The sequence below is a fragment of the Lichenostomus cassidix genome, unplaced genomic scaffold (assembly GCF_008360975.1).
Source record: "Lichenostomus cassidix isolate B80296 unplaced genomic scaffold, HeHo_3.0 HiC_scaffold_852, whole genome shotgun sequence".
Taxonomy (NCBI): Eukaryota; Metazoa; Chordata; class Aves; order Passeriformes; family Meliphagidae; genus Lichenostomus; species Lichenostomus cassidix.
Window position 1 is genome coordinate 136,195 of NW_028148026.1, and position 27,297 is coordinate 163,491.

At 60.7% G+C, this 27,297-nt stretch overlaps 3 protein-coding genes across 6 annotated transcripts in view; 2 read left to right on the top strand and 1 right to left on the bottom strand.

The window, feature by feature from the left end:
* LOC146420291 (low affinity immunoglobulin gamma Fc region receptor III-like) overlaps nucleotides 1-9,796 on the top strand; it is a 111,768-nt gene extending 101,972 nt beyond the window's left edge. The window contains exons 2-3 of the mRNA XM_085048405.1: nucleotides 8,396-8,735; nucleotides 8,853-9,796. Coding sequence (XP_084904531.1) covers nucleotides 8,432-8,735; nucleotides 8,853-9,142 — 594 coding nt within the window. The 5' untranslated portion in view covers nucleotides 8,396-8,431 and the 3' untranslated portion in view covers nucleotides 9,143-9,796. The remainder of the gene's footprint in view (nucleotides 1-8,395; nucleotides 8,736-8,852) is intronic.
* The window catches only part of LOC146420298 (Fc receptor-like A), a 176,970-nt gene that overhangs the window by 22,476 nt on the left and 127,197 nt on the right, over nucleotides 1-27,297 (bottom strand). The window lies entirely within an intron of this gene.
* On the top strand, nucleotides 13,691-25,362 carry LOC146420301 (Fc receptor-like protein 3). Of its 2 annotated transcripts, XR_014849177.1 has the most exons (7): nucleotides 13,691-14,693; nucleotides 15,198-15,534; nucleotides 15,682-15,948; nucleotides 16,066-16,350; nucleotides 16,839-17,108; nucleotides 24,184-24,645; nucleotides 25,227-25,362. XR_014849177.1 is itself a non-coding variant. In XM_085048374.1 (6 exons), exons 2-6 carry the CDS (start codon nucleotides 15,240-15,242, stop codon nucleotides 24,519-24,521), a joined length of 1,455 nt encoding a protein of 484 aa, XP_084904500.1. In that variant the 5' UTR covers nucleotides 13,691-14,693; nucleotides 15,198-15,239; the 3' UTR covers nucleotides 24,522-24,684. The 2 variants fall into 2 exon arrangements, 1 of the variants encoding a protein (XP_084904500.1); XM_085048374.1 differs by lacking the exon at nucleotides 25,227-25,362 and having other exon boundaries at nucleotides 24,184-24,684.

The following is a 27,297-nucleotide window of genomic DNA, read 5'->3' on the forward strand; positions in this document are numbered from 1 at the left end:
TCTGAGTCTGCTGGCTACGAGGATGTCTCGTTATTGGAGTTCCAGCTGTGGGTTGCTCACCGTGCACTGTCACTGTCACTGGCTCTGACACTGACACTGACAGGCCGCTGCTCACCAAGCCACGGCAGTGGTAGCTGCCACTGTGGTGCATCTTCAGGCGGGACAGGGGCAGCTCAGTCCTCCTGGGAGAGCCCCCCAGCTCCGTCCTGTCATGGTAAAATTGCACCCAGCTGACCGACGTGTCCTTCCTGACCCGGCAGCGCAGTGTCACCTTGTCCCCCTCCAGCAGTGGCCCTGCTGGCACCTGTAGCACCAGCCAGTCTGTGGGACAGGGAGAAGCCCATTGCACTGAGGGGCTTGAGAAGGGTCCAAGGTGGGACCCCAAGGCACCAGGGACCACTGGGGGAGTCTCCATTGTGTGGAAGGATCCCAGGGAGACCAGGGATGACCCCATTGCACCAGCATCTCCATGGTGTTCCCATCACACTGGGATGCACTGGGGAGCACTGGGATGTTCCTGTGTAAAGGGGACAGACTCTCGCCACAGGAGCAGTGTGAGGCCACCCACAGAGCAGAGCCCACCCCGAGCCATCAGTGGGCCATCCATCCCCATCCCCTGCTCACCATTTAAGACCCTCACGGCGGGGCTGAGCCTGGTGCCATGTGTTTGACAATTGTAGGTGCTACTCTCAGTGACAATGAAGTGGTCAGCTGCATTCTGCCACCAGCACTGCCCATCCTTGTACCAGGTGGTGGCACCGGCAGTCCCCAAGCCCCGGCAGGTCAGTGTCACTTGGTCCCACAGCACTGCTGCTGTCCAGGAGGGATCCACGAGGAGCTGGGTTGTCTGTGCACCTGCAAGTGACAGGGGACACCAGCCTGCCATGGCCAGCACATGGCTGGGGACAGTGGGGCAGGGACATGGCATCTGCATGGGGACTCACCAGTGAGGCTGAGGGTCTGGGCTGGAAGGGAGAAAGAAGAGGGTCTAGGTGGGGGTGGCACCATGAGGTCAGAGGCACCCAGGGACAGCGTGTGGGGTTTTCCCCAGCAGTCCCCATGGGGACTCTGGTGTGGCCCAGAGGTCTTGTGGACAGGGACACATTTGGCCACCCTGGGCTGAGGCAGGACATGGGGACACTGTGGACACCCTGGCCACGGTGACACCACCATCCTGGCGATGGTCCCACAGTCCCACAGCACATTGCTGCACCTCCACATCCCCATGGCTCTGTGCCTATGATCCCATTGCGATGGCATCTGTCCCCATGGGCTATCCTCATGTTGCTTATCCCCTTGTCCCTGTGCCTGCATCTTTCTCCCCTGTACCCACAGCTGGTCCAGCCCTGTGATGCCTCTCCTTACAACTCATTCCCCCCATTCCTGTATCCTGCTCTTGTCCCCAGAGCCACCCCATGGCCCCAGTCACACCAGGGTCCACTCCCATGGACTTGCTCTGCTGGCACTGGGGATCTCAGGGGACCCCACAGCCCCCCTGTGCCCCCTCCCCACTGCTCTCTGCCTCACCAGGGCCATCCCTGGGGCATCAGGCCTGTGCCCAGGGTACTCACCCCACAGGAGCAGTGCCACCTTCCCGGCCATCCCGGTGTCCTCAGCCACCCTGGCTGGCTGTCACACAATGACTGCACTGACTGTCCCCTGGGTGGTGGCTCTTCGGATTAAGGGGAAGGAAGCGAGGTCAGGTCTCGTCTCCATGTGTGGGTGGCCCTTGGTCAGGGGAGGGTGGGGACAGGCTGGCGGCAGGGTGGGGACATGATGGGGACATGATGGGTACACGGTGTTCCCAGGCATGGGGGTCTCAGGGGATGTGAGGAGCTCAGTGTCCCGGGGCAATGGAGCTCCAGGGAATGGAGGTCCTGAGGAGGAGGACTCACAGGGAATGGCTGTCTGGGGATTGGGGGTCCCCATGCAGGTTGGTTCAAGGATGGGGGTCCCAGGGGAACATGGTAACCCTGCATTGGAGTCATGGCATGTGGGTCCCAGGGACAGGGGTGTGGAGGAAATGGGGGGACCCCTAGGGAATAGGGGATTCTTGGGGAATGGGGGCCCATTGGATCAAGGGAATGAGGGTCCTGGGCACCAGGAATCCTGTTATGGTGGTGCCAGGGAGGTGGGACCTAAGGAATGGGGGTCCTATTTTTGGTTTCCATGGGGAATGGGGGTCCCAGGGATGGGCAGTGTCTGGGTGGGCATGTGGGTTGAGCTCCTTCATTGGGTGACTCAGATTTTGGGGTGACCCAGGGCACAGCAAAGCCCCCAGCTTGGGGGACACCGCATGAGGACACTGAAGGTATCCAATGTACTCCTGGAATGTGCCATTCACCTGTGAGGATTTTTCCTTTCTCTGTTTCTTTTTTTTCTTATTTTCCACATTTTCACGCTACCACCCCCATCTTGCCCTTCCCCAGCCCCTGTCTCAGCAATCCCGGGGAGAAACTGAGCAGGGAAAGGCTGGGGTAAAAAGGAGTGCAGAGGTTTCAGAGAGGGGTGGGGAGGCTGTGGGGGCTGTTGGTGATGGGGCTGTCTGGCTGAACACTTTCCCTTTCCTGCAGCAGAAGGAAGAGGCTGTTTGTGCTGGGAATTGCAAGACAGGGGCAGGATCATTGCTGGGGGGCACATCTAGGGAGGTCCTGTCCTGGTGGGTCCCTGTTCTGGGGGTGACACATCCTGGAATCTCCAGTCCAGGGAAGGCCCTGGAATATCCAGTGTCCCCAGTGGGGCATTGTGACCTCTGGGGTGCCACAGCTTGGGAAACGCCCCATCCCCTCTATGTCCCCCTTACCAGCACCTCTTCAGTTTGGGAGCCCCCAGTCCCCCTTTTGGAGCCCCAAGGTGCAGCCCCTTCCCCTCCAATCTTGCAGACCCCCAAGGCCCTTCTGTGGGTAAGAAGCCCCCACAGGAGTGATAGAAACCCCCACAACGTCCCATAACCACCACCCCTCGCTCCCCCTGCAGGGCCTCAAAATGCTGGGAACCAAGATGAGGATGAGACCTTCCAGATGAAATACTTGTGACCCCCCTGACTGTCCCCCCTCTGTCCAGAACACCCGAGGACAATCCTGAACCCTCCCCCCAGCACTGGGATGGAAAACTGGAGCTGACTTTAGAAGAGCGGCTTTTGCCAGCCCTGCTCTGAGGCTCCCACTTGCCCCCCTGGCTTTGATTCTCACAGCTTCAGAGCTGCTAAAAGGTGTGAATTGTGTGGGGGAAAAGGCCTGGCTGTGGTTTGCTCAGCTCTGCAAGAAGCACAGAAACTAATTGGAGCTCAAGCAATGGCTTTGCGAAGGCCTTTGATGGTTTTCAGAGCAGGGCTGGGTGGAAACCAACTCTGCAGGGGCAGCTGTGAGGGAACCAGTCTGGAAATGCAGCAATTGATCATTTTGTCCCTCTGGCCAAGGGAATGAGGGGACAAAATCCCTCTGGTCAAGGGACTGAGAGAGCCCCAGAACTCCTGCAAAGACAACAATATGCTAAACGACCTGACCTGGACACTCCTCCTTCCTGTCCAAAACCTGCAGCCCTTCAGAGTCTCCCAGAAAGAATGTTGGGCTCTGGCTGTGGCCACCAGACAAGAGGGAAAAGTGTGGAAATATTGATCAGGGGCTGCACAAATGGATCCTGGGAACACAGGGGTGAGAGCAGGAGCAGGGAGTGCCCAGGCAGGGGAATTCAGGGCAGGATGGAGGGGATTTACCAGGGAATCAAACCCTGAGGGACACACAGGCATTTCCACAGATTCCTGTGCAGTGGTCCAAGGATGGAAAGAGTTGTTCCATTTTTGGGAGCAGAATCCATGGGAAGTAAATCAAGTCTCAGGGTGCGAATGAGAAAAGTTGGGAAGAGTTCCTAAATGTGTCCCAACAAAAGCCTTCCTTGTGGGGTGTGTTGCTGCCCAGCAGACAGGAAACAATTGCATGGACCTGTTGGACGGCAGGGAGATTCTACACTCCGTACTATCCAAAGCAAATGCTGCTGTGGGCTGCACGAATAGAGTCCTAAAGCAAACCATATAGTCTCAGTGCTTTGTGATTTCTTTTTGTTTATATTGTGTGCGACTTGTTTGGAGACCAACTCTCAAAAAGATCCTATAAACCAGGCCATTTTATCTTTGTCAGTTTGATTTGGCTGAGTTTGTTTTCTTTACTCATAAAAAAAGGTGTGGCAAAAGCATTTTACTTGTATCCTACGGATGTGTAATTTTGTCTCAACCAATTGGGAATAAGGGAATTCAATCCAATTTAGTCTGAGAATTGCCATTGTCCAGGCAAGGTCATTAGAGGACATGTCTGAAGTTGGGGCACTTCAGAGGTCACAGTGCCCCACAGGTGATGGGGAGGTGGTCAGGATTCCCCTGGGATGTGTCAGCCCCAGAGCAAGGACCCCCCATGACCAGACCTCCACCCAGATGTGTCACCACACCAGAAGAGCTCTTTTCCCCCAGGACAGGACCCCCCTGGATGTGCCCCCCAGGACAGAACCACCCCCATGTCTGACTCTTTCCCCATTCGGTGCAGTTACAGTCACAGCCAGCAGGGGCGCTGTGTGCTCCCAGCTGGGCAGGGCAGGTGCAATGATTCCCCCGCGGCTGCAGGGGGCGCTGTGGTGCATGCTCAGCCACCTCTCCACCTGGCAATGGCAGCTCAGGTGACAGAGAATGAGAGACAATGGCTTCCTTTGCGAAACTCACGGGGAGCAGCTGGTCTGAGTGCCACTGCGGGTGGTGAGCTGGACTGTAGCAGGAACCTCAGAGCAGTGGGCTGGAACAGCAGAGCCGAACACACCCAGCGTGGCAAACAAAGTGTGGACAAAACTCTGAAGCCCTGGCAAGAGCCGCAGGGGTTGGGGCAGATGCAGGGTGTCGAGTAAATGTGTAACAAAATCTGCCACAACAGTGGCAGGAAAACAGCCAGGCTGGGCAGCTGCAGATGAGCTCCCACAAGCAGCCGGGAGAAACTCCCTCCAGAGAAGGGAAGGCGGTCAGGGTCCTGGGTTTCCCCCGAGGCACCCAAGCAGATGGTGAGGGTCGCTCCCAGTGAGGTTGGGTGTTGTAAACATCCCAGTTCAACAGCTGCTCTTGCGAGCAAAGGCTCACCCATGGTACGGAGAAGCAGTGAAGGACAAAACTCTGCAGTAGCAGTGAATTCTCACCCCAGGCACAGCCCAGCACCAAGACCACAAACATCTCTCCTGCCATCCCCCTGAGAGCAAGAGAGTGCTGAGAGGGCTGAGCCAAGCCCCTGACCCCCAGCCAAGTCTCACCGTATCTTTGCACTTCCCAAGAGAAAACCCCCAGCTAAGAGACTGCAGCAAACTGCACTCCTTCCCTCTCCTCCGCATCCTGGCTACATCTTTTGTCTCTTAAGTACTCCTCCTTCCCATCTCTTAGGCAACAAATGGGGAAAAAATTCCCTGAGAGAGAGGGAGAGAGAGAGAGGGAGAGAGAGAGAGAGAGAGAAAGAAAGGAAGAAATAAATAAGGAAAGAAAGAAAGAAAGAAAGAAAGAATCTTAACTTTCAAGAGGAGGTCCATCCACAGCCACAAATCTTTATGGTTCCCTTTAGGAGCCCATTGGTGCATCCCACAGCAGCATTTGCCTGTGGATAATACAGAGTGTGGAATCTCCCTGAGTATCCAACAGGTCCATGTGATTGTTCCCTGTCTTTTGGGCAGCAACATACCCATAAAACATAAGGAAGACTTTTGTTGGGCCATATTTAGGTATTCTTCACAATTTTCCCATTCCAACCATGAGACTTGATTTACTTCCCATGGATTCTGCTCCCTAAAAGTAACAACTCTGTCCCTTCTTGGATCACTGCCCAGGAATCTGTGGAAATGCCCGTGTGTCCCTCAGGGTGTGATTCCCTGGTAAATCCCCTCCATCCTGCCCTGAAGTCCCCTGCCTGGGCACTCCCTGCTCCTGCTCTCACGCCTGTGATCCCAGGATCCATGTCTGCAGCCCCTGTTCAATATTTCCACACTTTTCCCTCTCATCTGGTGGCCACAGTCAGAAACCAAACATTCTTTCTGGGAGCTTCCGAAAGGCTGTGGGTTTGAGCCAGGATGGAGGAGTGTCCAGGTCAGGTTGTTGAGCAGATTGTTGTTGTCTTTGCAGGAGTTCTGGGGCTCTCTCAGTCCCTTGGCCAGAGGGACAAAATGATCAATTGCTGCATTTCCAGACTGGTTCCCTCACAGCTGCCCCTGCAGGGTTGGTTTCCACCCAGCCCTGCTCTGAAAGCCATCAAAGGCCCTCACAGAGCCACTGCTTGAGCTCCAATTGGTTTCTGTGCTTCTTGCAGGGCTGAGCAAACCACAGCCAGGCCTTTTTCCCCCACACAACTCTCACCTTCGAGCAGCTCTAAAGCTGTGAGAATCAAAGGGGCCAAGGGAGCAAGTGGGAGCCTCATGTGCTGGCTGCCCCTGGGGTTGGCCAGAGCAGGGCTGGCCAATGCCCATCCCTGTGCAGTGGGGCTGTGCCATGGCTGAGCCCCACAGTTGGATGGACAGGGGTCCCCAGGTTGTGCCACCTTTGGGACATGCAGGACTCAGGGAATGTGCAGGGACACTCCCAGATCTGCCCTTCCCCAGACCAGGATCCTCCTGTCCAGGATGTTTCACCCCCTGGACTGGATTCCCCCAGGATGTGTCACCACCAGAACAGCGACCCCAACAAGACAGGACCCACCGGGATGTGGCCCCCAGGACAGAAACACCCCCTCATCTGACTCTAAGCACAAACAGCCTCTTCCTTCTGCTTCAGGAAAGGGAAGGGAAAGTGTTGGGAACACAGCCGGACACCTGCATCCCCCACAGTCCCCACAGCCCCACTGTGCTGCTCCCTGCGCCCCTCACTCCCTTTTACCTCTCCCTGGGGTCTCTCCAACCACTTCTGTGCCCAGGTGCTCCCTAGGATTGCTGAGTCAGGGAGTGGGATGGATGGGTAGGTAGAGTGAAAATGGGGAAAATAAGGAAAAAAAAGAAATGGAGAAAGGAAAAACCTTAGGGAGGGAAACAGCTCATCCCTGGAGTACATCAGATACTCTCAGTATCCTGATGAGGTGCTCCCCAAGCTGGGGGGCTTTGCTGTGCCCTGGGTCACCCCAAAATCTGAGTCACCCAGTGAAGGAGCTCAACCCACATGCCCACCCAGACACTGGCCATCCCTGGAACCCTATTGCCCTGGGAACCCAAAAATAGGACCCCCATTCCTTAGGTCCCACCTCCCTGGAACCACCATAACAGGATTCCTGGTTCCTGGGACCCCCATTCCCTTGATCCAATGGGCCCCCATTCCCCAAGGATCCCCTATTCCCAAGGGTCCCTCCATTTTCCCCCACACCCCTGTCCCTGGGACCCACATGCCATGACTCCAATGCAGGGTTACCATGTTCCCCTGGGACCCCCATCCTTGAACCCCCCTGCATGGGGACCCCCAATCCCCAGACAGCCATTCCCTGTGAGTCCTCCTCCTCAGGACCTCCATTCCCTGGAGCCCCATTGCCACAGGACACCCATCCTGAGCTCCCCACATCCCCTGAGCCCCCCATGCCTGGGAACACCATGTCCCCAACATCAAGTCCCCATCATGTTCCACCATGTCCCCAGTCTGTCACCACCCTGCCCCCACAATGTGCCATCAACACGTGGAGATGAGATGTGAACTTGCTTCCTTCCCTTTCGCATGTACAGCCACCACTCTGGGGCCAAGTGGCCGCAGCAGACTGTGACAACCAGCCTGGATGGCCGGGGACACCGGGATGGCCAGGAAGATGGCACTGCTCCTGTTCGGTGAGTGCCCTGGGCACAGGCCTGATGCCCCAGGGATGGCCCTGGTGAGGCAGAGAGCAGTGGGGAGGGGGCACAAGGGGGCTGTGGGGTCCCCTGAGGTCCCCAGTGCCTGCAATGCCAGTCCGTGGGGGTGGACGCTGGTGTGACTGGGGAAGTGGTGTGGCTGTGAGGAATGGGGAAAGAGAAATGGGAGGATGGAGGTTTGAGGAGAGGCATCATGGGGCTGGGGCAGCTGTGGGTACATGGGACAGGGAAAAGGGGAAGCTCACCAAGGGGCCATGCAGACAGGTGCCATCAAAATGGAATCTTGGGAAGAGGGCCCTGGGGATGTGGCTGTGGGGACAGGGCCTGTGGGGCTGTTGGGAGAACCCGTGCCAGCATGGTGGTGTCCCCGTGGCCAGGGTGTCCACAGTGTCCTGATGGCCTTCCTCAGCCTGGGGTGGCCAAATGTCTGAATCCATGAGACCTCTGTGCCACCAGGTTATCCCTGCAGGGCCAGTGTGGGGACAGCCCCTACAACTCCTCCCCCGGTGCTGCTGTTCCCATGGTGCCACCCCCACCCAACCCTCTCCCTTCTCCCTTCCAGCCCAGACCCTTGGCCTTGCTGGTGAGTCCTTGGGGGATGCCATGTCCCTGCCCTGCTGTCCCCAGCCCTGTGCCGGCCCTGGCAGGCTGGTGTCCCCTGTCACCCACAGGTGCCCAGACCACCCAGCTCCTCGTGGATCCCCCCTGGACACCAGCAGTGCTGTGGGACAGAGTGACACTGACCTGCCAGGTCTTGGGGCCTCCTGGTGCCACCACCTGGTACAAGGACGAGAAGCGTTGGTGGCAGAAGGGACCCAACAACCTCACTGTCAATGAGATTGGCACCTACAGATGTGACAGACCTGGCACTTGGCGCAGCCCCTCTGTGAAAGTCTTAAATGGTGAGGGGTAAGATGTGGATGGTGTTCCCCTGGAGGGCTCTGAGGGCTCTGGGTGGCCTTGCACCCCTCAGTGCCCCCTGGAGCCCCCTGGTGTGACAGGACCCCCCTGTCCCACAGACTGGCTGGTGCTGCAGGTGCCAGTGCGGGTGCTGCTGGAGGGGGACACGGTGACACTGCGCTGCCGGGTCTGGAAGGACAAATCGGTCACTGGATTGCGCTTCTACCACGAGGACAAAGAGCTGAGAGAGCCTCTCCATGGGACCGAGCTGTCCCTGTCCCCACTGCAGCTGCATCACAGTGGCAGGTATCGCTGCAGGGGCTGGGTCGGCATGTGGCATGTACTGTGGGAGAAGTCAGAGCCGGTGACAGTGACAGTGCATGGTGAGCAGCCCCAAAGCCACACCTGATACCCTGACACCCCCACATCCAGCACAACCTACCCTGAGACCCCAATACCGAAAAATCCAAAACTCCCACAGCCTCTCACCTATAGACACCAAATAACAGTCCCAATCTCCACTACCTCCATTCCAGAGCTCTTCTCAGTGCCGGTGCTGAAGCTGGAGGGTTCCCCCGAGCCCACCGAGGGGTCCCCCCTGAATCTCAGCTGCCTCAGCACCCCCAGCCCCCTGCGGCCCCGAGCCCCCCTCCTGCACCTCTTCTACCGGGACGGGCAGTTGCTGGGGGGCCCGCAGGGGTCCCCGCAGCTCCTGCTGCCCGCCGTGGGGGTCTCCCACTCGGGCAGTTACAGCTGCGAGGTGCGCTCCGAGGGGGGGCCGTGCGGAAGAGCAGCGCCCGGCTCCGCGTCACGGTGCGCAGTGAGTGCGGGGATGGGCACGGCAACCCCACAGCCTCCCCGGGTACCCCAGCCACAACTGGAGATCCCCACCCCTCCCTGACACCCTGCCTGTCTGCCCCCATGACTACTCGGATCACTTCCTATCTTTCTGTGTCCTTTACCATTCCCCTCACCCTTCACAGGATCCTGTCTCGCCTTCCTGGGTCGACCCGCCTCCCTCTGAGGTTCCCCCATGCTCCCCGGCTCCTCCCATCACCGTCTGGGTCCCCAGACACATCCCTGGGGTCCCTTCCATCACTTTCCAAGCCTTCCCCAACTCTTCTTTACTGGGGTCCTCCCACATTTCTCTGATCCGTCTTCCCCAAGTCATTCACTGTCCCCTGGTGTTCTTCCCATGCAGGGGTCCCAATCTCAGGGGTTTCCCTGTCAGCACAGCCTGCTGGGGGACAGGTGGCACTGGGTGACAGCCTGGTGCTGAACTGCACGGTGGCCGAGGGGACAGGTCCCCTGTCCTTCTCCTGGCACCGGGAGGGCTCGGGGACACCGCTGGGCACTGGTGACCGCCTGGAGGTACACCATGTTGGGGACAATGACAGCGGCCACTACCAGTGCTGGGTCAGTGATGGGGACAGGATGGCCGAGAGTCCCACACTGAATGTCACTGTCCTGGGTGAGTGGGACCACCAGCCTGGGGGAGATCCCACTGACGGCATCCCCAATTCCACCCATCCCCCCATCCACCCCATCTCCCCATCCCACTCATCCCACCCCCACCCTCAGCCCCGTCTCTGTCCCCGCAGTGCCCGTGGCCAATGCCACCATCACCCCTGGCCCCCTGGAACATCAGGTGCACGCAGGTGACCCCGTGACCCTGCGCTGCTCGGTGCAGGTGGGCTCAGCACCTGTCAACTTCACCTGGCTGCACGACGGGCTGGAGGTGGCCCAGGGTCCCCTCCTGGAGCTTGGGGACATCGATGTGGGACATTCTGGCACCTACCAGTGTGTGGCCACCAACCAGCTGGATGAGCACCGTGTGTTCCAGGCATTCAGCCCAGAGCTGGCCCTGGAGGTGACACCACGGGGACACTGGGGCACAGGTGGGGTCTCATGGGGTCCTGGGGGTGAAACATGCTGGGGGTTCCGGGTGACCCCAGTGTATCTCTTTCTGTCCCCAGCAGTGGCCGCAGGGGTTGGTGGTACTCTCGTCTTCCTGGTTGTCATCATGGGCTGCTGCTGGTGGCATCCTGTGGGTGGGTAAAAATTGGATGGGGGTCCTGGGGAGGGTGGGAAGCCCCCAGGCTGGGTGGGGTCACAGCCCAAGACTTGGCGGGGGGGCGGAGCCCCCATTGACTTCAGTTCGGAGTCTTGTGAGGTTTGGAGAGGTGTTGGGATGGTGGGGGTTCTGTCAGGGGTCCTGGGGCTGTTTGGAGGGTCTTCATCCCTGCCAGGCTTGGGGCTCGGGGGGTCAGGACGACTGGGGTGACCAGGGTTTCCGCAGGGCATCAGGAATGTTCGGGTACCCCAGAGGGAGTCAGAGGTCCTGCGGGTTTTCAGGGGTTTCAGGGACCTCATTGTTAACCCCTCTTCTCTCTTTCCTTTGTAGCCACCAGGAAGCCCCAGGACACGTGAGTGGGGGGCTCCAGCCATAACCCCCTTTTATCCCCACCCCCACAACCCCCCACCCCCACAGACACCCCGTTATCCCCGCAGGGTCCCCCCAGCCCCCCCGGAGGAGGAGGTTCTTTACACCCAGGTTGTGAGCACCGCGAGGGCAGGGGGTGAGTCTGGGTATTGGGGACAGGGACAGGGACAGGGACAGGGACAGGGACAGGGACAGGGACACATCACCCACGGGTTTCACCTCCCACCCGGATCCCCCCAACCGGTGTCTCTCGCAGGGCCACCCTGCGCCACATCCCCCCAGGTGACCTACGCGGAGCTGCCGGGACCCCAGTGGCAACAGGGGCAACAGGGGCAACAGCAGGACCCCAGTGGCATCTATGGGAACGTTCTGTGACACTGGGAGGCACTGGGGGTGCTGGGGACACTGGGGACACTGGAGATCCCCACCGTTAGACACCCCCCGTGTGTTTCGCCCTCCCCCGGCTCCCATTGGTGCCCACCCTGCCCAGAGCCACCGGAGCTCCCCGTTCCAGTGCTCCCAGTGCTCCCAGGGCTCCCCATTCCCCCTCCCACTGCCAGGGGGGCACAGGACCCTTTTCCCTCTTATTGGACCCAAAACGCAGCTCTTTGATTAAAGTGGAAGAAATGGGGTTTGTTTGTTCAGCTCTGCCTGTTCAGCTCGGGAAGGAGGAGGGTCCAGGTCAGGCTGTTGAGCAGATCCTTGTGGGATTTGCAGGATTTCTGGGGCTCTCTCAGTCCCTTGGGGAGGGTGACATTATGATCGATTGGGGAATTTCCAGGTGGAATCGATTGGGATCAATTGGGTTCCCTCGCAGCTGTTCCCGCAGAGGGGAAGGAGCTGCCGCTCACTGTCCCCTCTAGGTGACACCCGGCCCGGGGCTGGGGGACCTGCGGCGGTGCAGCCACATACCCGTCAGCATCGATCCCGCAGCTCCCGAGACCCTCGGGCCGAGCTGGAGCCCCGAGAGCCCCGGGACGGAGCCGGGGACAGCCTGAGGTGTCCCCCGAGCCCAGCCCAGCCCCGCCGCAGCCCTGCCCGGTGCCCCCCGGTGCCCAAAGCCCCGCAGCCGGCGCTCCCCGAGCGGCTCTGAGCCCCGCAGCTGCTGCGGAGCCTCGGCCGGGCTCAGCCCTGGGGCGGGCGGGGGGCGCCGGGAGGGAGGGAGCGGGAGGCTGGGGGAGAGCAGGGAGCCCGGCAGGAGCCGCCGGGCCTGCGGGAGCGGAGTGCTGGGCTCGGTCACCGGGGCAGGTGGCGCTGCCATGGCGCTGCGAGTGGCGCGACTGTCCCGGGCTGCGGCAGCGACGGTGGCCATGTGTCCGGAGCGGCTGGGACAGCGTGTCCGGAGCCACTGTCGCCATCCAGCCGGGGTCACCCCCAGCCCCAGCAAGGCCGCGGGGCAGAGCCACTGCTCGGTATTTCCACACTTTTCCCTCTCATCTGGTGGCTGCAGCCAGAAGCCAAACATTCTTTCTGGGAGGTTCCAAAGGGCTGCAGGTTTGATCCAGGAAGGAGGAGGATCCAGGTCAGGTTGTTGAGCAGATCGTTGTTGTCTTTGCAGGAGTTCTGGAGCTCTCTCAGTCCCTTGGCCAGAGGGACAAGATGATCAATTGCTGCATTTCCGGACTGGTTCCCTCCCAGCTGCCCCTGCACGGTTGGTTTCCACCCAGCCCTGCTCTGAAAACCATCAAAGGCCCTTGCAGAGCCACTGCTTGAGCTCCAGTTGGTTTCTGTGCTTCTTGCAGAGCTGAGCAAACCACAGCCAGGCCTTTTCCCCCACACAATTCTCACCTTTGAGCAGCTCTAAAGCTGTGAGAATCAAAGGGGGCCAAGGGGGCAGGTGGGAGCCTCAGGTGCTGGCTGCCCCTGGGGCTGGCCAGAGCAGGGCTGGCAAAAGCTGCTCTTCTCAAGTCAGCTCCAGTTCTCCATCCCAGTGCTGGAGGGAAGGGGCAGGATTGTCCTCGGGTGTTCTGGACAGAGGAGGGACAGTCAGGGGTGTCACAGGTGTTTCATCTGGAAGGTCTCATCCTCATCTTGGTTCCCAGCATTGAGGCCCTGCAGGGGGAGTGAGGGGTGGTGGTTATGGGAGGTTGTGGGGGTTTCTGTCACTCCTGTGGGGGCTTCTCACCCACAGAAGGGCCTTGGGGGTCTGAAAGATTGGAGGGGAAGGGGCTGCACCTTGGGGCTCCTGAAGGGGGTTTGGGGGCTCCCAAACTGAAGAGGTGCTGGTAAGGGGGACATAGAGGGGATGGGGCATTTCCCAAGTTGTGGCACCCCAGAGGTCACAATGCCCCACTAGGGACACTGGGGGTGGACAGAGCCTTTCCTGGACAGGGGATTCCAGGATGTGTCATCCCCAGAACAGGGAGTCCCCCGGACAGGACCCTCTTGGATGTGCCCCCAGGACTGAACCCTCCCCCCACTCCCCCATCAGACTCTCAGCACAAACAGCATCTTCCTTCAGCTGCAGGAAAGAGAAAGTGAAAATGCTGGGGGCCCAGTCGGACACCCCCCATCCTCCCCAGCCCCTGCCCCTCCCAGCACCCCATGCACCCCCTTTTTCCCATTCCTCGGGGTCCCCCCAACATGTGACCGGCTCAGGTGCTCTCTTGGGTCACTGAGCCAAGAACTGGTGGGGGGGGGAGTGTAGTGCACAGTTTAGGAGAGCAATGAAAAATAGTAATAAAGAGAGGAAAAAGCCCCGGGGTGGGGTGGCACAGAACCAGAGAACCATGGCAACTCCCTTCAGTGTGCCCCCTGGCCCTGAGCACCCTGGGGAGGGCTGCACTGGGCTCTGGGAAATCCCAAAATCTGAGGCATCCCGTGAAGGAGCTGCAACTCACGCCCACCTAGCTGCTCCCTGTGCCTGGAACCCCCATTTGCCAGGGACACTGAACCACTGGATCACCCTTACTGTCCCCTCCCTGGGTACCCCCATCTCAGGACCTCCATTGTCCAGGACATGTCTCCTCTACATCCTATCCCATGGGTCTTGCATTCACCCAGGACCTCCCCTTCCCACAGGACCCCCAGTTTCCCCAGCAGCGCAGTCACAGGGACACCGATCCCATGACTCCAAATCCTCAGGGCCTACATTTCCCTTGGGCCCCCATGCCTTGGCATCTCTTCTCATGGGGACCCCCATTCCCCAGGAGCCGTATTAACTGTTACTTCCCCTCTTCAGCGCCCCCATTCACCTGAACACTCATCCTCAGCTCCCCACTTTCCTTGAGCCCCCCATTCCCAGGACCCTGTGACCCACCATGGCCCACTATGGCCTCACTATTGCTGCACCACGGCCCCACGATGGCCCCAGCATCTCTCCACCATGTCCCCAGCCTGTCCCTACCCTGCCCCCACCATGAGCCACCAACACGTGGGGACAAAATGTGACCTCGCTTCCTTCCCCTTTGGCCGAAGAGATGCCACTGAAGGACAGGTGGCCCCAGCAGTGTGTGACAGCCAGCCCAGATGGCCGGGGACACCGTGATGGCCGAGGCGGTGGCATTGCTCCTGTGGGGTGAGTGCCCTGGGCACAGGGGTGACAACCCAGGGATGGCCCTGGTGAGGCAGAGAGCGGTGGGGAGGGGGCACAGGGGGGTTGCAGGATGCCCTGAGGTCCCCAGTGCCAGCAGAGGCACTCCATGGGGCTTGACCCTGGTTTGACCTTGGTTCTGGGGTGGCTGTGGGGACAAGAACAGGTGGACAAGAATGGTGGGACAGGGAGAAGGGGACAAGCACCATGCAGATGGGCCATGGGGACAGGTGCCATCACAATGGGATCAAAGGCACAGGGCCATGGGGATGTGGCAATGGGGACTGATGATGTGGCACTGGGGGATGACCGGTGCATGGGTGGCTATGGCAATGACACATCCCCCAACCTCTCCACAACCACTGGGGACTGTTTCCTAGCACTTTCCCAGAAGAACTGGTGCCCCCCACAGGGACAGTTTGGGAACCACAAACACACACCCCATCCCAGGGCAATCCCCACCCAGCCCCTCTCCCTTCTGTCTTCCAGCCCAGACCCTCAGCCCTGCTGGTGAGTCCTCAGGCAGATGCCATGTCCCTGCCCTGCTGTCCCCAGCAACATGGTGGCCCTGGCTGGTGTCCTCTGTCACCAGCAGCTGCCCAGACCACCCAGCTCCTCGTAGAGCCCCCCTGGACACCAGCGGTGCTGTGGGACAGAGTGACACTGACCTGCCAGGGCTCAGGGACACCTAATGCCACCACCTGGTACAAGGATGGGAAGCGCTGGGGGAAGGAGGGAAGCGACAGCTTCCTTGTCACTGAGAGTGGCACCTACATGTGTGAGAGACCAGACATCAGGCTCAGCGACCCTGTGAACGTCTTGAATGGTGAGGGGGGAAATGGCGATGGGTGTTCCCCACGGGGCTCTGGCTGGGCTTCACTGTGTCTTGTGTCATATGACGAGAGCCCATGCCCTGCACAAGGGAACATGCCAGTACAGCCCTGTGCACAGCAGTGCATCCCCTGTCCCACAGATGAGCCGGTGCTGCAGGTGCCTGCACGGGCACAGCTGGAGGGGGACACGGTGACACTGCGCTGCCGGGGCTGGCGGAACAGGTTGGTCACCGCGGTGAGATTCTACCACAATAAGAAATATCTGCGGGTGTCCCTCAGAAGGGCAGAGCTGTCCCTGCTCCCCCTGAAGATGCACCATGGTGGCCACTACCACTGTGGGGGCTGGGTGGGCTCCAGGATATCACCGTTGTGGAAGGAGTCGGTGCCAGTGCCACTGACAGTACATGGTGAGCACCCCCACAGCTGGGACCCCAATACCCCGTGATATTGACTCCCACAGCCAAAATTCCCACACCACCTTCCCCAGGCTGAGGGTCACAATTGTCCCCTCTTTTCCTTTCCAGAGCTCTTCTCGGTGCCGGTGCTGGAGCTGGAGGGTCCCCCTGAGCCCACCGAGGGATCCCCCCTGACTCTCAGCTGCCTCAGCACCCCCAGCCCCCTGCGGCCCCGAGCCCCCCTCCTGCACCTCTTCTACCGGGACGGGCAGTTGCTGGGGGGCCCGCAGGTGTCCCCGCAGCTCCTGCTGCCCGCCGTGGGGGTCTCCCACTCGGGCAGTTACAGCTGCGAGGTGCGCTCCGAGGGGGGGGCCGTGCGGAAGAGCAGCGCCCGGCTCCGCGTCACGGTGCGCAGTGAGTGCGGGGATGGGCACGGCAACCCCACAGCCTCCCCGGGTACCCCAGCCCTGCCTGGCGTGTCCCATCTCACCCAGACACCTTTTCCGGGTCCCCACATCACTGCCCTTTGCCCCATCATTCCTCCCACGGTGCCCTGCCTGGGTACCTCCATCACTTCCTGGGTCCATTCATCTCTTTTGCATCCCTCTCAGATTCCCTCATCCTTCACCGAGTCACCTCACCCCTTTCTGGGTCCACCCACCCTTCCCTGATGTCCCCCCCATGGTCCCCTGGTCCTCCTGTCACTGTCTGGGTCCCCACAGCCCTCTCTGGGTTCCCCCCATCCCTCTCCCCGTTTCCCCTCCCTGAATCTGCCATCTCTACCTGCAGTCCCTTTCCAAGCCTCCCCGAATCTCTGAGCCCCCTCTTCCAAACTGGGGTCCCCCACCCCGCTCTGAACCTCCCCATGACCCTCACTGTCCCCTGGTGTCCCCCTCTCACAGGGATCCCAGTATCAGGGGTGTCCCTGTCGGTGCAGCCTCCCAGGGGACAGGTGGCACTGGGTGACAGCCTGGTGCTGAGCTGCACGGTGGCTGCGGGGACAGGTCCCCTGTCCTTCTCCTGGCACCGGGAGGGCTCGGGGACACCGCTGGGCACTGGCCCCCGCCTGGAGCTTCGCCACGTTGGGGACAGTGACAGTGGCCACTACCAGTGCCAGGCCAGTGACGGGGACAGCGTGGCTGAAAGCCCCACACTGAATGTCACTGTCCTGGGTGAGCAGGACCCTCAGGCTTGGTGTGATCCCAAACGCGGCATCATCATTCCCTCCACCCCCCTCCCCCCACACCTAATGCCAGCCCCTCCCCCAGCCTCAGCCCCGTCTCTGTCCCCGCAGTGCCCGTGGCCAATGCCACCATCACCCCTGGCCCCCCGGCACTCCAGGTGCGCACAGGTGACCCTGTGACCCTGCGCTGCTCGGTGCAGGTGGGCTCAGCACCTGTCACCTTCACCTGGCTGCACGATGGGCAGGAGGTGGCCCAGGGTCCCCTCCTGGAGCTTGGGGACATCGGTGTGGGACATTCTGGCACCTACCAATGCGTGGCCATCAACCAGCTGGATGAGCACCGTGTGTTCCAGGCGCTCAGCCCAGAGCTGGTGCTGGAGGTGACACCGCAGGGACACTGGGGCACAGGTGGGGCACAGGTGGGGTCATATGGGGTCACCGGGGGGTGTGGGGGTGTATGGGGTCACTCCTCAAGTGAGTAGTGACCCTCATGACCCATCTGTCCCCCAGCAGTGGCTGTGAACGTCAGCAGGACCCTCCTGTTCCTGGTTCTACTCCTGGCTGTCATCGGGGGCTGTCACTGGTGGCACCGCCCGGGTGGGTGACAGTGGGGAGGTTGGGGGTCCTGGAGTGAGGGGAAACCTCCAGAGTGTGGGGAGAGATGGGGCAGCACCCAGAGCTCCTGAGTTAGGGGAAACTGATCCCCAGGGACCTTGGCTGGGGTCCTGGGGGGGTTGGGGGGAATTTGGTGGGTCTTGGTTGTGCTCCAGGGGGCATCCCTGGGTGGCATTTGAGGAACATTGGGGTGGCACTGCGAGAGACTGGGGGGTTTAGGGAGCTCTTGGAGGGTTGTGCAAGGATGTTGGGGGTTCTGTCAGTGATTCTATGGAAGTTTGGGTGATGCCCCTCGCTGCCGTGCTTGAGGTTCTGGGACTCAGGGAGACGGGGAACCAGGGGGGTTGGGGGCACTATGGTGGTGCAGGAATTCTAGGCGTTCAGGTGTTCCTGGGGTCCAGGTGCGAATCAGGATCCGGTGGGAATCGGGGCTGCAGAGGGGATTTAGGGTTCCCGTGAGGATTTGGGGTCCTGAGGATGGTTGGAGCTCCCAAGGTCCCACGAAGGTTCAGGGGTCTCAGGGACCTCACAGTCACCTCCTGCCCTTTTCCTTGCAGGAGCCAGGGTGTCCCAGGACTGGTGAGGAGGGCCTCCGGCCATGACTCCCCATTCACCCTCCCAGCCCCAGGGGGGCACAGGAACCTTTTCCTTTTATTGGACCCGAACCGCAGGTTTGTGGCTAGCACAGGCCTTTCTCGTGAGAACATTCTGTTGTGTTTTATAAACAAAGATAAAGTTTGGATGTTTTTTAAACAGTGTCTAAAGATTTGGACAGTTCAGGCCTGGCCAATCAGGCCTACGGGGAGGTTTCTGGCTGACCAATCTGGGTGACCTCTGAAAAGTCTATACATATGTTGGATTCAAATAATAAAGGGCTTTTTCTATGCTACGCTGGGAATCCGGGTTTTCCTTCTCTGCTAGCGGCTCAATAGCGACACAGGTTATTGATTAAACTGGGAGAAATGGGTTTTTTTTGTCCAGCTCTGTCTTTTCAGCTCGGGAAGGAGGAGGGTCCAGGTCAGGCTGTTGAGCAGATCCTTGTGGGATTTGCAGAATTTTTGGGGCTCTCTCAGTCCCTTGGGGAGGGTGGCAAAATGATCAACCGGGGCATTTCTGGACTGGTTGCCTCGCAGCTGCCCCGAGAGCCCCGAAAGCCCCGGCACGGAGCCGGGGACAGCCTGAGGTGTCCCCCGAGCCCAGCCCAGCCCCGCCGCAGCCCTGCCCGGTGCCCCCCGGTGCCCAAAGCCCCGCAGCCGGCGCTCCCCGAGCGGCTCTGAGCCCCGCAGCTGCTGCGGAGCCTCGGCCGGGCTCAGCCCTGGGGCGGGCGGGGGGCGCCGGGAGGGAGGGAGCGGGAGGCTGGGGGAGAGCAGGGAGCCCGGCAGGAGCCGCCGGGCCTGCGGGAGCGGAGTGCTGGGCTCGGTCACCGGGGCAGGTGGCGCTGCCATGGCGCTGCGAGTGGCGCGACTGTCCCGGGCTGCGGCAGCGACGGTGGCCATGTGTCCGGAGCGGCTGGGACATCATGTCCGGAGCCACTGTCGCCATCCAGCCGGGGTCACCCCCAGCCCCAGCAAGGCTGCAAGGCAGAGCCACTGCTTGATATTTCCACACTTTTCCTTCTCACCTGGTGGCTGCAGCCAGAACCCAAACATTCTTTCTGGGAGCTTCCAAAGTGCTGCAGGTTTGAGCCAGGAAGGAGGAGGCTCCAGGTCAGGTTGTTGAGCAGATGATTGCTGTCTTTGCAGGAGTTCTGGGGCTCTCTCAGTCCCTTGGCAAGAGGGACAAAACGATCAATTGCTGCATTTCCAGACTGGTTCCCTCCCAGCTGCCCCTGCAGGGTTGGTTTCCACCCAGCCCTGCTCTGAAAACCATCAAAGGCCCTCGCAGAGCCACTGCTTGAGCTCCAGTTGGTTTTTGTGCTTCTTGCAGAGCTGAGCAAACCACAGCCAGGCCTTTTTCCGCCACACAATTCTCACCTTCGAGCAGCTCTAAAGCTGTGAGAATCAAAGGGGGCCAAGGGGGCAGGTGGGAGCCTCAGGTGCTGGCTGCCCCTGGGGCTGGCCAGAGCAGGGCTGGCCAATGCCCATCCCTGTGCAGTGGGGCTGTGCCATGGCTGAGCTCCACACTTGGATGGGCACTGGCTGCAAGGAGGAGGAGTTTGGGAGCTCCTTCCTGCCTGGGGCTGCATTCCCAAGCTGCTCTTCCAGGCTCAGATCCTCCAGGAGAACAGCAATGTTGGAGAAGACTGGAACAGGTTTTCTCTCGAAACCCAATAAACCCAACTTGTCCCAACCCCTAGGACAGAAACCCATGCAGAGGATGGTGGAGAGCAGGAGAGGAATAGGGCAGCCCCCAACAGCTTCAACCCCTCCAGATTTGGGAAGTTTGATCCCTGCGTCAGCAATTTGAGGCCAAATCAGGCATTTCTAGGGAGAAAAAGCTGCATCTAGGATGTGTCCAGGTTCCCTCCAGAACCGCCATCCCCCAGGTGAGGACCCCCCCAGCCGGGATGTGTCACCCCTGGGACAGGACCCTCCCTGGACATGTCACCCCCAGAAGAGGGACTGCCCCGGACATGACCCCCCTGGATGTGTCCCCCTGGACAGAACCTGCGCCCCTGTCTGATTCTCAGCACAAACAGCCACTTCCTTCTGCTGCAGGAAAGAGAAAGTGAAAGTGATGGGGGCACAGCTGGATACCCCCATCCCTCACAGCTCCCCCTCCCCTCCCTGCAGCCCCTGCACCCCCATTTTCCACCTGTTACCTGCTCAGGTGCTCCCCAGGACTGGGGAGTCAGGAAATGCAGGGGCAGTGTGTGTGTGTGAAAGTGAGGCAAATAAAGAATATATAGAAATAGAGGAAAAAGACCCTGGGAGAGTGGGGCAAAGAACCAAAGCCCCCTGGGACTGCCCTGTGGCGTCCCCTCAATCTATGAGCACCCCGGGGGGGCTCTGCTGGGCCCTGGGTCACCACAAAATCTGAGGCAGCCAGTGAAGGAGCTGTGACCCATGTGCTCACCCAGCCACTGCCCTGGAACCTCCATTGCCCTGGGAACACAACCATGGGATCCCCATTGCCTTGGTCCCTCCATCCCTGGGACCACCATTCCAGAGCTCCCACTGCCCAGGTTCTCCATTTCCCAGGACCTTCCTTTGATCCATTCCCACGGGGACCTCCATTCCCCCACCACCCCCATCCCTGGGACCTCCATCCCATGACCTGAGTTCCCTGGAGCCTGCTTTCCCCAGGGACCCCTACACATTTGGACCCCCATTCCCAGGCAACCCATCCCCTGTGACTCCCCCTCCTCAGGACTCCCATTCCTCTGGATCTCCATTCCCAGGAACTCCCCTCCCAGGAAATCCTGGGACCTTCCCAGGACCTCATTCCTGCCCCCAGTTTCCCCTGGACACAAACCCAGGCTCACCACATCTCCTGATCCCCGCAATCCTGGGCCCTTATTTTCCACCAGGTCCCACCAGGTTCCCAGCCTGCCCCCAGCCTGTCACCACCCTGCCCCCAGCAAGGGCCACCTACACGTGGGGACGAAATGTGAAATCGCTTCCTTCCCCTTCATCCGAAGAGTCACCACCCAGGGGACAGCAGCATGTGACAGCCAGCCTGGATGGCCGGGGACAGCGGGATGGCCGGGAAGGTGGCACTGCTCCTGTGGGGTGAGTACCCTGGGCACAGGCCTGATGCACAGGGATGGGTCCTGGTGAGGCAGAGAGCGGTGGGGAGGGGGCACAGGGGGGCTGTGGGGTCCTCTGAGTTCCCCAATGCAAGCAGTGCCACTCCATGGTGTGACGGGGATCATGGGGTGGCTGTGGGGACAGGAACAGGGGGATAGGAATGGGGGGACAGAAATGGGGAATAGGGATAGGGGGACAAGTATATGGCAATAGGCACCTTGGTACAGCATCAGCTGTGGGCTCAGGCACAGGGGGACAGGGGGACAGGGGGACAGGGGGACAGGGGGACAGGGGGACAGGGGGACAGGGGGACAGGGGGACAAGCACCATACAGATGGGCATTGTGGAGGAGATGCTGTGGGGCTGATGAGGGTGATCTCTGCCAGCATGGGATGTCTATAGAGTCGCCATGCCCAGAGTGTCCACAGTGTCCCCATGTCCTGCCTCAGCCTGAGGTGGCTGTGATGTGTCTCTCTGTCCCTGAGATGTCTATGCCCCATGGGTGTTTGAACAGGGACAGTTTGGGGACAGCCCCCACTAGCATCCCCCAGGTGCTGCTGTCCCCACAGTGCCACCCCCACCCAGATCCTCTCCCTTCTCCCTTCCAGCCCAGACCCTCAGCCTCGCTGGTGAGTCCTCAGGGGATGCCATGTCCCTGCCCTGCTGTCCCCAGCCCCACAGTGGCCCTGGCAGGCTGGTGTCCCCTGTCACCCACAGGTGCCCAGACCACCCAGCTCCTCGTGGATCCCCCCTGGACGCCAGCAGTGCTATGGGACCGAGTGACACTGACCTGCCAGGGCTCAGGGACTCCTGGTGCCATCACCTGGTACAAGAATGGGCGGAACTGGGAGCAGAAGAAAACTGACCGTTTCCTTGTCACCCAGAGTGGCAGCTACAAGTGTGAGAGACCTGGCACCGGGGTCAGCAACCCTGTGAGCATCTTAGATGGTGAGTGGGGATGGGGTCTGGGTGGGCTGCACTCCGTGGGTGGTCACACACTCCTCATGTGATGAAAGCCTGTCTTCTGCTCATGGTGACATTCCAGTGCATCCCAGTTCATCCCAGTGCACACCAGTGCATCTCATTGTGATGGGACAGCCCTGGTGCATCCAGGTGCCATGGGATTTCCCCTGGTGTCCCCTGCGTCCCTGGGCACACTGCAGCTCAGAACCCCTCAGTGCCATGGGGACTCTGCTGTCCCACAGACCGGCTGGTGCTGCAGATGTCAGCAGGGGCACTGCTGGAGGGGGACACGGTGACACTGCGCTGCCGAGGCTGGCAGCACAACCTGGTCACTGAGGTGCGATTTTACCATGAGAAGAAGGAATTGTGGTGGCCCCGTGGTGGGACCGAGCTGTCCCTGTCCCCCCTGCAGCTGCACCACAGCGGCCGCTACCACTGCAAGGCCAAGGTGGGCTCCAAACAGTCAGCGTTCGAGAAGTCAGCGCCAGTGACAGTGACAGTGCATGGTGAGCACCCCACAGCTGGGACCCTGATACCCAAACACCCCCACAGATCCTTCCCAGCAGACTTGGAGTCACAAAACACCCACTTGTGTCTCCTTCCCAGAGCTCTTCTCGGTGCCGGTGCTGGAGCTGGAGGGTCCCCCTGAGCCCACCGAGGGGTCCCCCCTGAATCTCAGCTGCCTCAGCACCCCCAGCCCCCTGCGGCCCCGAGCCCCCCTCCTGCACCTCTTCTACCGGGACGGGCAGTTGCTGGGGGGCCCGCAGGGGTCCCCGCAGCTCCTGCTGCCCGCCGTGGGGGTCTCCCACTCGGGCAGTTACAGCTGCGAGGTGCGCTCCGAGGGGGGGGCCGTGCGGAAGAGCAGCGCCCGGCTCCGCGTCACGGTGCGCAGTGAGTGCGGGGATGGGCACGGCAACCCCCACAGCCTCCCCGGGTACCCCAGCCCTGCCTGAGTACCCCCATTCCTAACAGACACCCTTGCATTGCATCTCCCTATTCCTCACTGGGCTCTCCCTATCACTGCCCTGGTTCCTTCATCCTTTCCCAGGTGTCACCCAATGTCCTCCCATCATTGTCCCAGGTCCCTGCATTCCCCCCTGGGTCCTCCCACTTCTCTCTGAGATTCCTCCATGGTCACCACATCCCACCATCCCCATCTGGTTCTCCGCATCTTTCACTGGTGTCCCCCACATCCATCTCCAGGTCTCCACTCCATGAATCCTCCATCCCTCCCTGGGTTCCCTTCCTCTCCTTTCCAAACTGCTCAACAATCTCTCGGCTCCCTTCTTTATCACTGTGGTACCCCCACTCCTCTCTGACCTTCCCTACCTCCCTTGGTCTCTCACTGTTCCCTGTGTCCTCCACCCCTACCCAGGACCCCCAACCCACCCATCTCCCCCCACAGGGGTCTCACTCTTGGAGGTGTCCCTGTCAGTGCAGCCCCCCGGGGGACAGGTGGTACTGGGTGACAGCCTGATGCTGAGCTGCATGGTGGCCACGGGGACAGGTCCCCTGTCCTTCTCCTGGCACCGGGAAGGCTCGGCCACACCTCTGGGCACTGGCCCCCACCTGGAGCTGCACAACGTTGGGGACAATGACAGCGGCCACTACCAGTGCCGGGCCAGTGATGGGAAAAGCGTGGCTGAAAGCCCCACACTGAATGTCACTGTTCTGGGTGAGTGGGACCCTCGGGCTGGGGGTGACTCCACCCATGCTATTGTCACCCTACCATCCCTGTCAACCCACACCGTGTTCCAGCCCCTCCCCCCAGCCTCAGCCCCGTCTCTGTCCCCGCAGTGCCCGTGGCCAATGCCACCATCACCCCTGACCCCCCGGCACTCCAGGTGCACACAGGTGACCCTGTGACCCTGAGCTGCTCGGTGCAGGTGGGCTCAGCACCTGTCACCTTCACCTGGCTGCACGATGGGCGGGAAGTGGCCCAGGGTCCCCTCCTGGAGCTTGGGGACATCGATGTGGGATATTCTGGCACCTACCAGTGCGTGGCCACCAACCAGCTGGATGAGCACCGCGTGTTCCGGGCGCTCAGCTCAGAGCTGGCCCTGGAGGTGACACCGCAGGGACACTGGGGCACAGGTGGGGTCATATGGGGTCACTGGGTGGTGCAAGACTTCTGAGGAGAGTGGTGACCCTCATGTCCCCTCTGTCCCCCTGTAGTGGCTGTGAATGTCGGCAGGACCCTCCTGTACCTGGTTCTGCTCCTGGCTGTCATCGGGGGCTGTCACTGGTGGCACCGCCCGGGTGGGTGACAGTGGGGGGGTTGGGGGTCCTGGAGTGAGAGAAAGCCTCCAGCGTGTGAGGAGAGACGGGGCAGCACCCAGAGCTCCTGAGCTGGGGGAAACTGATCCCCAGGGACCTTGGCTGGGGTCCATGGGGGGACTGGGGGGAATTTGATGGGTCTTGGTTGTGCTCCAGGGGGTATCTCTGGGTGTCATCTGAGGAATATTGGGGTGGCACTGGGAGATCCTGGGGGGTTTTAGGGAGCTCTTGGAGGTTCATGCAGGGATGCTGGGGGTTCTTTCATGGGTCCTGTGGGAGTTTCGTGGCTGCCCCTCCCTGCCCGTCCCTTCAGGGCTCAGGAGCTCAGGATGTTGGAGGCATTGGGGGTGTTGGGGACACAGCGGTGGTGCAGAACTTCACGGGGTTCAGGGGTTCCTGGCGTCCAGGGGGGAATCAGGATTCAGTGGGAATCGGGGCTGCAGTGCAGATTTGGCGTTCCCGAGGGGATTTGGGGGTCCCGTGGGTGGTTGGAGCTCCCGAGGGCTCAGGAAGGTTCAGGGGTCTCGGGGACCCCACAGTCACCTCCTCCCTTTTCCTTGCAGGAGCCTGGAAGTCCCAGGACAGGTGAGGAGGGGGCTCTGGCCATGACTCCCCATTCACCCTCCCAGCCCCAGGGGGCACAAGACCCTTTTCCATGTTATTGGACCCAAAACGCTGGTTTTTTATTAAAGCGGGAGAAATGGGGTTTGTTTGTTCAGCTCTGTCTGTTCAGCTCGGGAAGGAGGAGGGTCCAGGTCAGGCTGTTGAGCAGATCCTTGTAGTATTTGCAGAATTTTTGGGGCTCTCTCAGTCCCTTGGGGAGGGTGACAAAATGATCAATTGGGGCATTTCTGGACTGGTTCCCTCGCAGCTGCACCGAGAGCCCCGAGAGCCCCGAGAGCCCCGAGACGGAGCCGGGGACAGCCTGAGGTGTCCCCCGAGCCCAGCCCAGCCCCGCCGCAGCCCTGCCCGGTGCCCCCCGGTGCCCAAAGCCCCGCAGCCGGCGCTCCCCGAGCGGCTCTGAGCCCCGCAGCTGCTGCGGAGCCTCGGCCGGGCTCAGCCCTGGGGCGGGCGGGGGGCGCCGGGAAGGAGGGAGCGGGAGGCTGGGGGAGAGCAGGGAGCCCGGCAGGAGCCGCCGGGCCTGCGGGAGCGGAGTGCTGGGCTCGGTCACCGGGGCAGGTGGCGCTGCCATGGCGCTGCGAGTGGCGCGACTGTCCCGGGCTGCGGCAGCGACGGTGGCCATGTGTCCGGAGCGGCTGGGACAGCGTGTCCGGAGCCACTGTCGCCATCCAGCCGGGGTCACCCCCAGCCCCAGCACGGCCGCGGGGCAGAGCCACTGCTTGATAATTCCACACTTTTCCTTCTCATCTGGCAGCGACAGCAAGAAACAAAATATTCCTTCTGGGAGCTTCCAAAGTGCTGCAGGTTTGAGCCAGAAAGGAGGAGGGTCCAGGTCAGGTTGTTGAGCAGATCGTTGTTGTCCTTGCAGGAGTTCTGGAGCTCTCTCAATCCCTTGGCCAGAGGGACAAAATGATCAATTGCTGCATTTCCAGACTGGTTCCCTCCCAGCTGCCCCTGCACGGTTGGTTTCCACCCAGCCCTGCTCTGAAAACCATCAAAGGCCCTCACAGAGCCACTGCTTGAGCTCCAATTGGTTTCTGTGCTTCTTGCAGGGCTGAGCAAACCACAGCCAGGCCTTTTTCCCCCACACAATTCTCACCTTTGAGCAGCTCTAAAGCTGTGAGAATCAAAGGGGGCCAAGGGGGCAGGTGGGAGCCTCAGGTGCTGGCTGCCCCTGGGGCTGGCCAGAGCAGGGCTGGCCAATGCCCATCCCTGTGCAGTGGGGCTGTGCCATGGCTGAGCCCCACACTTGGATGGGCACTGGCTGCAAGGAGGAGGAGTTTGGGAGCTCCTTCCTGCCCGGGGCTGCATTCCCAAGCTGCTCTTCCCAGCTCAGATCCTCCAGGGGATGAGCAAGAATCGAGAAGTCTGGAACACAAATGGAGGAGTCTGGTTTCCTCTGAAAACCAGTAAACACAAAGCGTCTAGCCCCCGCCAGGACACAAAACCCATGGAGAGGATGGTGGAGAGCAGGAGAGGAATAGGGCAGCCCCCAACAGCTTCAGGCCCCCCAGATTTGGGAGGTCTGATCCCTGTGGCAGCAATGTGGGGCCAAATCAGCCATTTCCAGGGGGCAAAAGCTGCAGTTTTCCATCCCATCTAGAATGTGTCCAGGGTCTTCCTCCAGAACTGCCATCCCCAGGACAGGACCCCTCGGCTGGGATGTGTCATCCCTGGGACAGGATCCCCCCAGGACGTGTCAACCGCAGAACAGGGATACCCCAGACCAGGGCCTCCCTGGCTGTGCCCTCCAGGACAGAATGCGCACACCCCCTAACCCCCCACCTTCTGCTCTGAGCACAAACAGCCACTTCCTTCTGCTGTAGGAAAGAGAAAGTGAAAGTGTTGGAGGCACGGCTGGACACTCCCATTCCCCCACAGCCTCCCCCACCCTTCCCTGCAGCCCCTGCACCCCCATTTCCCACCTCTTACCTGCTCAGGTGCTCCCCAGGACTGAGGAGCCAGGAAATGCAGGAGCAGCGTGTGTGTGAAAGTGCAGAAAATAAAGAAAAT

Coding starts and splice junctions, on each gene's coding strand:
- LOC146420301 (XM_085048374.1), top strand. CDS start 15,240: ATGTCCCTGCCCTGCTGTCCCCAGCAACATGGTGGCCCTGGCTGGTGT. Junction 15,535..15,681: donor CCCTGTGAACGTCTTGAATG/GTGAGGGGGGAA, acceptor CCTGTCCCACAG/ATGAGCCGGTGCTGCAGGTG. Junction 17,109..24,183: donor ACTGAATGTCACTGTCCTGG/GTGAGCAGGACC, acceptor CTGTCCCCGCAG/TGCCCGTGGCCAATGCCACC.